Raw genomic sequence first — 9,981 nt, 5'->3', positions numbered from 1 at the left:
AACTCGCATTTCCCGAGATCTATGAAGAAAGAGGAAAGCTGCAGGAGGAGGTTATGCACCCGGGGCAAGCGAACCCAGGATGAGGCAGCAGCACTGGAAAAACCCTGTGGTCCGTCGCCGGACCACCCCGTCTGGGGCTGGCCGAGACCAGCGCCCCCTGTCGTGTACGGCTTAGCTGCACGACCCCGCCCCCGCCCCGCCCCCACGTGGGCACGGCCCAATCGAAAGTGCCCTAGTGTGCGCGTCAAGCGCGTCCATTGTTATGCAAATATAAGGACCGTAAAAGACGCCGGGAAGCGGCGGGCGAATTAGAACTGCTTTGCAAAGGGACGCAAGTGAAGTTCCGTGGAAGTTCAGCCTAACCCCGAAGGCACCACGATTGCAAGCGTCGCGGCCTCCGGCTGCTCCAGACCCTTGCGAACCAGCACCCAGCTCTGTCGCCCGCCCGCCTGGGCGTGGCTGGATGCGGCAGGGGTCCCGCGCCGTCGGCCCTCGGCCCCGAGCGCCCGGAGCGCGCAGGGGCAGCGTGCGGGGCCCGGGGGCGAAGCGCCCTCCATGCGCCGAGGCGTGCCTCGAGACACGCCCCGAGACAGCCCGGGGCCCGCATTGCAGCCGCCGCCCGCGCTGAGCCGGGGCGCGGCTCGCCGCTCTAGCTCTGCAGCAGCATGAGCCAAGCCGAGCTGTCCACCTGCTCGGCGCCGCAGACGCAGCGCATCTTCCAGGAAGCGGTGCGCAAGGGCAACACGCAGGAGCTGCAGTCGCTGCTGCAGAACATGACTAACTGCGAGTTCAACGTGAACTCGTTCGGGCCGGAGGGCCAGACGGCACTACACCAGTCAGTCATCGATGGCAACCTGGAGCTGGTGAAGCTGCTGGTCAAGTTCGGCGCGGACATCCGCCTAGCCAACCGCGACGGCTGGAGCGCGCTGCACATCGCCGCTTTCGGGGGCCACCAGGACATCGTGCTCTATCTCATCACCAAGGCCAAGTACGCGGCCAGCGGCCGGTGATACCCGCCCCGACCCCGGACCCTGACCTTCGCCCGCGTCTTCTCTGCTGTACCTTCCCGCCAACTACCTCGGTGTGCGCCAGGTTTGCTGGCCCGCGTGGAAATCGGGCTAGGTCTCCACGTCCGTGGCCCCTAGGGTTCGGCCCTCCGCCAGAGAGCTCCTCCCCTCGGCAGTCCTCGGAGCCTCGCGGGGCCCCAGAGCCTTCCCACGGCCCCCGACCGCCTCGAGGGTGGGGGCGGGGCGCAGGCTCCAGCCCATTTTGAAATTTGAGTCTCACACCGGGAGACTTCGGAATCCCGAGATACCGGATCCTCCGCTTGAAATGTTTTCTCCGGAAGGTGAAAGGCGCGGGCGGACTCGCGCTCCCGCCGCCGCCCGTGGGACCCGCCCGCCCGCCCGCACTGCGGCTCCTGCCGCTGGCGGCCGCCAAGCAGCCACTACCGGGCTCCCCCATCTGCGCGCCCTCGCGCGAGGAAGGGGACGCTCCCGGTTCCTGATGTCCTAAACTATTTATCACGTGTGTGTATATTTGTGGGTGAAGTTTGTGCGCCTGAGTTTTTTTTTGTTTGGAAATATTGTGCGTGGTTATGGGAGAAAGATGCATTTTTTTTTTCTTAAAACTAAAAACTTGAGTCTACCATTTCTTGGTTGCACTGAAAATACCGCCTAGCCCTATGGTTTTCCCATTTGCTACCCCTCCCCCACCAAGTCCCTGATCTTCCACACCTCTCTCCTCGGTTCCTCTCCCTGGATTCTGAGTGAGTTTAGGAAGCCCAGGATCTGTCTCCCTTCCCCCTCCCGTGAGAGATCACCATTCCCCACACCGGCTACTTTAGCAAAGTTCCAGTGGGACCTTGAAGCCCGCGTGGCTGGGACGTGGGGATTTTTGAGAGGATGTTACCCTTTCCTAGTGACTTCTATTATAGTTAATAGTCGGTTGCACACTTTTTTTTAAAAAGTAAATGAATTTGCCACGATTAAATGTCATAACATTTATGACAGAATATAAAATGTTAACATATTTTAAGCCAAGTCTTAGGTGTATTTTTGGAATCTTGGTTATAAACCCAATTTTAAAGGGCGTTGTATCCAGCGTTGTGAAGGCTGTTGTGTACCCATATTTATATTTTTATAAAATTCCTATAAAGACTGTGAATCTCTCATGCTATTGCTGAGTGAGTGCAAGGGCTGCGGTGCCCTTGCCCGGCCCGGCCCCAGGACCCCATTATGATCTGAGGATCCTGCCATGAGGGAAGGGCTGCGCCAAGGACCGGGGCTGGAGGAGGTGCTGGAGCGTCACTTGCTGTCCCTGAAAGGAGACTTCCTGGTTTCTGTGGTTCCACTTTTCTATGCAACCCCACACCCCTTGTTGTTTTGATCCTGGGAAATAAAAGGGAGGCTGAATTATTCAAATTTAAATGAGGTTTCCCCTTCGTCGAAGTGCTGCTGACCCTGCGTGCAGAAATGGGGAGCACTTGAGGACACAGGTGGGTGGAGCCTTTTGTGCCGCCTGGTCATATTCTTTGGTCCTTCTGCAGCTTTTATGAAGAACCAGTGTGGGAAGAATAGTGATAATGTCGCGAAACTGGCAGACATTGAGACAAGCACAGATTACTTCAAAAGGAGTTCTGTATGTTTTTTCTACATGCAAATGCCTTTTTAATTATGTTAATTAATGTTAAGACTTCCTAGGCCTATGTTGAAGCTTCAAATGGGTCCTGGTTTGGTCTCTTCTGTCTGTATGAAGTCTGTGGCACACTCCTGAGCGTACAATATAGACTTGTAGCCCAGCGTGAAAAATTTATAAATAAATTTTTCATTGATCTTTTTATATTAAAAAAAAATTGGTTCTTAGTTTTGGCACAAGTCATGGATACCCTCTATGGGGATGAAGGTTGGGCCACAGCATGTTATCTTCAACTAATGAATGATGGATGCTTGGCTTGTGAATCCAAAGACAGAGTTGGGTAAAATGGAAGCTCCGCCTAACTCAACTGTCAAGTCTAAGTCAACCTCAGGGTCATATGGGAACCCAGATAGATGCCAGCCTGTGCCTGGTGCTAGGAACACTGGCCACCTCGTGAGCTCCTGGAGCTGGTGTCTCAACTACTGCTAGTATTGACAGAGTGGCTGAGACCTCCCCAGGGAAATATCTGCTTATAGCTCTTCATCATTCCTACCCAGCCTGAGAGTTGAAATCCTGGAAGAACTTCTGCACAGGTAGGGTCACCTTAGATTTGGGGGAACATTCTGGTTGCTCCTGGGCAAGCAAAAGGCCTCTGGAGATTTTGGCTTCTGTGGAAGTCCCCACAGTCCAGGGCCAGCCACTCACCAGAAAGCAGATGAGTTAGGGCCAGGGTTCCCATGCATGTGATTTGAGAAAGTGCATACAGAGGAACATGGTCAGCCCACTCCTAGGATCCTGGGTGGGAGGCAGGGGAGGAGGTGCCTGATAGGTGAAGAACAGCAGCAGCCATCTGAAGAAGGAGCCATGACTTAAGTGGCCGTTCCTCTGACACAAACTCCAGGCAGCCATCAGTCCCTCCGAACACCTCTCAGGTTCCCACTCAAGGCCTTGATGTTTTCTCCCCGTCAATAGTAAGGTTATTAAACTTCCTGGGAGTGAGCCGAGGGTGATGCTGATACTCAGTAGAGGGACAGGATCTTCCTCAGGAAGTCCTGTCCTAAGAATTACTGATGTCACCCAGTAGTACCCACGTCTTCCCTCTGCTCCGCACTGTTCTGCATGGGAATGAGACGAGGCCAGAACTATGCTGCTGTTGCTGATGTCCATTTCCCTGGAGGACAGTGGCCAGTGGTTCTCCCAGCTCAGCAAACTGCCCACTGCGGTGGAGCTAGAAGGAATTGGCCGGCCATGTCTCTTAAGTTCCCACCCTCTCCTTGGACTGGTCCAAGTACTAACTTGGAGAGTGAGGAGGAGCGGTTCAACAAGAATCCTTGCCTTCGCAGCACCCTTAAAATTCTCCCACCTTAAAAGAGGCTCTAGGGTTGCCACCCCCTGAAGTTTTCAGTGGGGGTATAGCTGACAGACTGTGTTGCCCATTGAACGGAATGAAGCGAAGGAAAGATGGCCAAGCCAGGTGTGGTGGCACAGGCCTTTAATCCCAGCACTGGGGAAGCAGAGGCAGGCAGATTTCTGAGTTTGAGGCCAGCCTGGTCTACACAGCAAGTGCCAGGGCTACACAGAGAAGCCCTGTCGAGAGAGAGAGAGAGAGAGAGAGAGAGAGAGAGAGAGATGGCCAAGGGTGGAGACCTAGTGGAACCCATTGTCTTTATCCTTATCCTCAGAGGAAGGCACTGTGGGCTACGTTTAAGACACAAGTCTCCTTCACAATGCAGCACTCTAGAAGGTAGGCAGACACACTCTAAAATCATAGTCCTTCCCCCTGGTGGGGCCAGAAGTATGAAGAGAATTCCGGCTTGTAAGGTCCAAGAGTCCCCAGACAAAAGTACAGGTGCACATAGCTGGTCATCTTGGCTTAAAGGGGACCACGGGCAGCATTTTGAGTGATGTACAGCAGTAATGTAATTACAGTAATGTACAGCAGGATGACAATGTACAGAGCAGGTTGGGATTTAGCTGAAGTCCTGAGGTCAGGAAGGACCAGGAAGGCTCAGCAAGAGGAGTGTGGCCTAGAGCATGGATCCTGTGACGGCACATTGTGGGGTGGGAGCAGACATAAGTCTCTGCTTCCTAGACGTGACCAGGTTACAGTTGCCATGTCTCTGGTGCCCATTTCCATGGAATACAGTGGCCAGTGATCTTTTCAGCACCACATGCCCAGTACAGTGGAGCTGGCCATGGAATTGGCTAGCCAACTCTCCCCAAGATGGTCCAGGTTAGGGCAGGTGAAAAGAAGCCGTAGGTGACCCAGGTCCTCCTCTGTCCTGACCTTCCAGAGCTGTAGATGTACCTGTCACCAGGTGAGGGTACAGGCCAAAAGGCATTGAGAGGACCCAGAGAAGGATTGTACACCAGAAGAAGCCCTGGGAAACCCTGAAGGAAGGAAGGACACACACAGAATGGTAAGGTCAAGGCCTGCCCCCTGTTCTCAGGAGGGTGCTTGGTTCCTATCCATCTCTGATCTGACTCATTACATAGAAGACATTTATTGCCAGAAATGCAGAAATATCATCAACTCGGAAAAGTGGTGCCCAAACCCACAGGTGGAAACCGGGACACATAGCAGGCCAGTAAAGGGAACGAGAAGGGGTTATAGGGCAGGCAGTCTGTCCCCAGAGGCCTGGTAGCTCATCACAAGAAAGGACCGAGGAGGCGTGCACCACAGATGAAGGGACAGCCACCCTTTGACCTGGGGAGGCCAGCTGTCTCCTGGTGCTCCCACGAAACCTGAGGGGAAGAGGCGACATCCATAGGCCTGGAAGGACGGGAAAGGAGGCCCTGTGCCTGGAACTGCTGAGGAACAAAGCCCAAGGCCTCAGTATAAGGGCTTAGACCATAGGAGGGGCCGTCGAAGGTCTGGGAACCTCAGCAACTGCTCCTTCTGAGGCCTTGGCAAGACCCTCCTGGGGCTCTAGGGTCCCTGGAGGCCGCCCTCCCCCACCGCCTCACCCCCGCCCCGGTGCGGCGCATTCTTCTGGTTGGCTGTCCTTCCGACAGTCCCCTGCGCGTCCGTCTGTCGGTCTTTCTTCTCTCGCCTGCACCAAAGCCGAGGCCCTATTCATTCCCGAGGCCTCTGCCCTCTCCTGAGCTGGTCCCCGCTCGGCGAGCAGCTGCTATGCTAATGAGGGCGGCGGCGGGTAGGGCGGGCAGGCACTCACAAAGGCAGAGTCTTTACATTCAAAGCCAGCGGGGCCGTCCCTGCGAGCGCGCCAGGCTCGGCGGCGGGGAGCGGCGCCCTCGGGCGCACCGGCTGCCCCGGCACCCACTGCCGGGCACGGTGTGAGGGCAGAGACCAGCTGTCGTCTGCTCGAGGTCACAGCCTGGGACCCGCAGCCCCTTAGAAGGACCTGCCTGCGCCCTCCAGACGCCCCTTAGTGGCTTGGGGACGCTCGGTGCACGTGTGCATGGCTAGTAGACACCAATGGTGACACTGCCGCCCTGCACAGGACAAGGAGGTTGGATAAGACCCAAGTAGAGTCTGAGAACCCTGGTCCAAACAGGAGCAGAGATCTCCGGTCACCTCACGCGAGCTGGCGGGGTTCCCCTTCGGCCCGGAGGGACAGGGATGGGGGGCTGTGGGGGGTTGTAGCACAAGCCTGACTCTCTGGATCTCGGACGTGTCTGGTCCAGCCGGGACCTCCCCCAGCCTCTGATGATCACGGCCCTTCCTGTCGAACAACTTTGTACAGGAGTTCAGGAGCGTGAAGCGGGGTAGGGGGAAAGCGGTGGAAGCTGGGGAAGGGGCGGTTGCGGCTGGCCTACGAGACTATGCTGCCGCCCTGTGGCCGCGGCCCGCACTGCGGTCCCCGCCAAGAGCACCAGGTGTGGCCGGGTCAGAGCACCCTGTTACCTCGCACTCCAACCTCCATCCATGGGAGGCAGGCGGAGAAGGTTAGGTGAAGTGCTTAGGTCACGAAAGAGAAGATCTGTCACCGCACAGGTCGGAAAGGCCTGAGAAACTGGGGCCCTGCCCCAGGGTTTGGGGGCCCGACGGGGCAGGTTATGGGACAGAGGGCAAGTTCTCAGGAACAGGTGACAGATACCAGAACCAGACAGGCCAACTGACTAGGCATCCTGGGCTACAGCAATGGGAGATGGCTTTAGTGTATGACAAGCAGGCTGGATGGAGAGAAAGAAATAAGGAAGGACCAGAGAGAGACAGCCCATCAGACCTTGTCAGTGTTGCTGAAGTTGGAAGACTGCTCATTTGTGGGATGCTCAGGTAAGCAAATGGATCAGAAGGTGGAGCACTTGGTGGAAGAGCAGCCAAGGACGTATCACTACACGATCGAGGCCCCAGGACCACTCCTGCAGTCCCTAGGATACCCAACCAAGTCTGGAGTGGTGACCCTCACCAAGCTGTTGGCCTGATGATGTACTGTCTTGACCAAATGTAAAATAGAGTATATTCCAAGGCCCAAGACTTCAAAGATGGTTAGCAGAACACAGATGTAGCCCTGCACACAAGGGCCACACTTCTAAGGACTTACAGGACACTCAAAATGATCATTAGGATGGGTTAGAAGGTGCCTCTGGGTCTAGAGCCTGGGGCCTTGGCAGGGAGCCATGTGGGCAAGACCCCTGTGGGCCCAGTGGCGGCTGGCGCTAGCGTGCTGCCTGCTGCCTGCTACCCTTATAAATCCTAAACCTCTGAAACCATAAGCCAATCAAATGCTTTGCTTATTTGCTTGCTTGCTTGCTTTTGTTTTTGTTTTGTTTTGGGGGGTGTTTTTTGTTTGTTTGTTTGTTTTTGTTTTTGTTTTGTTTTTGAGACAGGGTTTCTCAGTGTAGCCCTGGCTGTCCTGGAACTCAATCTGTAGAACAGGTAGTCCTTGAACTCACAGAGATCTGCCTGCCCCTGCCTCCCAAATTCTGGGATTAGAGGCGTAAGCCACCGCTGCAGCTGCTGTCACCACTACCACCCTACTGAAACAGCATTTTTAAAAGTTAAAGAAAGAGACCAGGCGGTGGTAGCGCATGCCTTTAGTTCCAGCACTCGGGACGCAGAGGTAGGCCGATCTCTGTGAGTTTGAGGCCAGCCTGGTCTGCAGAATAAGTTCCAGGACAGTCAGGGCTATTACGTAGAGAAACCCTGTCTTGAAAAGCCAAAGGAAAAAAAAAGTTTAAAAGTTAAAGAAAGAGAAGGAAAAATGATTTTACAGGACTGGATGACTTCGTGGCTAAGAGCAAGTACTGTTCTTGCAAAGGGCCCTGGTTCAGTTCCCAGCACCCATGTCTGGCCACTCACAGAGCCTGGAATTCCAGCTCCAAAAGATCCAACATCCTCTTCTGGCCTCTAGGACACCAACACTCACATAAGCATAATGTAAAATGATCTTTTAAAAAACAGGGATTGGGCCCAGTGATGATGGTGTGTGCCTTAAATTCTAGCTCTTGGTAGGCAGAGGTAGGAGGATCTCTATGAGTTTTTTGTTTTTTGTTTTGTTGTTTTTCAAGACAGGGTTTCTCTGTGTAGCTTTGCGCCTTTCCTGGATCTCGCTCTGTAGACCAGGCTGGCCTTGAATTCACAAAGATCCGCCTGCCTCTGCCTCCCAAGTGCTGGGATTAAAGGCGTGCGCCACCACTGCCCAGCTGTTCTCTATGAGTTTGAGGCCAGCCTGGTCTACAAAGTGAGTTCTAGGACAGCCAGGGCTGTTACACAGAGAAACCCTGTCTCAAAAAATAAAAAAATACAAAAAGGGGGGCGGATTGGAGAGATGGCTCAGAGGTTAAGAGTACTGACGCTCTTCCAGAGGTCCTGAGTTCAATTCCCAGTACCCACATGGCAGCTCACAACCATCTGTAATGAGATCTGGTGCCCTCTTCTGACATGCAGGCAGAACACTTTGTACATAATAAATAAGATTTAAAAGAAAGAAAGAAAGAAAGAAAGAAAGAAAGAAAGAAAGAAAGAAAGAAAGAAAGAAAGAAAGAAAGAACACCGGCTTCTCTTGTAGAGGACCAGAGTCCAATTCCTAACGCCAACATGGAGGCTCACAATTGTCTGTAACTCCAGTTCTGAAAATCTGATTCCCTCTTCCGACACCAGTATGCACCAGACATGCATGTGGTGCACAGACATATATCCAGACAAAACACCCATATACATAAAATAAATAAACAAAACTTTAAAATAATAATAATAATCAACCTTTAAAAGGATTTTACAAAAGCTAATGTTTTGCCAGAAAGGAATAGCGTTCGTTCCCTTGATGGGCCTCATCAAAGCCTAGTTATCTCTACCTTCATCCCTGTCCTTAGCTATCCTGTTGTCGTGAGGATGCTATGTCAGAAACACGGATGTTCACTTCTGCGCCTTTCTACAATGTCAGAGTTCATTGGATAAAAATAACTAGATCAGTTTCGGGGTTGGAGAGATGGCTCAGCAGTTAAGAGCACTGGCTGCTCTTCCAGAGGTCCTGAGTTCAATTCCCAGCAACCACATGGTGGCTCACAACCATCTGCAATGAGATCTGGTGCCCTCTTCTGGCATGTAGATAAATAAATTTAAAAAACAAAAACAAAAAAAACCAACTAAGTCAGTTGCTGTAGCTGCAGTTGGCCAGGTAGTCCTGACTTCCCTGACAGTTGGCCATTGGCAAACACAGGTTTTCTGTTCCAGTTTTAATGACCAATATTAATCTCAGATCACACATTATACATCACACGGTAATTATATCTGTGTACAAATATAGGTCATAGAGAGGCCACAAGAAGGATAAAAGGGGCTGCATCAGAATTCAAGGTGTTCAGGGATGTCTTATTAGACACAGAGGCACAAATCTGGTAACCAAGAAAATCTCTAAGTCAGAGGGCAGCTGGTGGGGACACCACCACAAATCCAAGCCCAGGGTGATACTCTTGAGCCCAGACCCAGGGTTGGTCAGACCTTCAGAGGCAAGGTACAGGGCTAGGTTGAATGGATGATAGACAGATGGCAATTTGAGTCAGCAGTGGGGACCCTGAACCAAAGCTCAAAGACAGACTGGAGTTCCTTTACCCACTGGGTGTTCAAATGATGGGCCAAGTGGGGCTCTTGTGGTGTGGTGCAAGTGTCCTCCTCTTTCTGTGATCCAGCGGAAGGTGGTGCGCCTTTCCTTAATCTGGCTGTATTCACTAATGTGGGAGCCTCGTGTTTCTGATGAGGTTTTAACACATGTATGTGTTCATATGGCACTTCCTTTCTTGGAGGCTTATTTATCAGTGTGTGCCCCATGGGTACTGCTGGACAGGTGGTGGCATCTCTGCGTGCACAGGGAAGTGCAGAGTCATCCTGTCTCTAATTTCTCAAAATGGAGCCAAATTCTGATTTGTAAAATGAAAGAA

The 9,981-nt window shown here is 52.9% G+C and overlaps 1 protein-coding gene across 1 annotated transcript; it reads left to right on the top strand.

Annotated features, from left to right (window-relative positions):
- The first annotated feature begins 300 nt into the window (after positions 1 to 300).
- Nrarp (NOTCH regulated ankyrin repeat protein) lies at positions 301 to 2,864 on the top strand. Its single transcript, XM_052723363.1, has one exon. It carries the CDS (start codon positions 666 to 668, stop codon positions 1,008 to 1,010), a length of 345 nt encoding a protein of 114 aa, XP_052579323.1. The 5' UTR covers positions 301 to 665; the 3' UTR covers positions 1,011 to 2,864.
- Positions 2,865 to 9,981: the final 7,117 nt, after the last annotated feature.

Source organism: Peromyscus californicus, unplaced genomic scaffold (genome assembly GCF_007827085.1).
Source record: "Peromyscus californicus insignis strain IS unplaced genomic scaffold, ASM782708v3 Scaffold_7__1_contigs__length_154581171, whole genome shotgun sequence".
Lineage (NCBI taxonomy): Eukaryota > Metazoa > Chordata > Mammalia > Rodentia > Cricetidae > Peromyscus > Peromyscus californicus.
Note: the sequence above shows the minus strand (reverse complement) of the source record. Positions and strands in the feature narration are given on the sequence as shown.

What these genes read in the sequence shown, in the direction of transcription:
- Nrarp (XM_052723363.1), top strand. Translation starts at nt 666, where the DNA reads ATGAGCCAAGCCGAGCTGTCCACCTGCTCGGCGCCGCAGACGCAGCGC.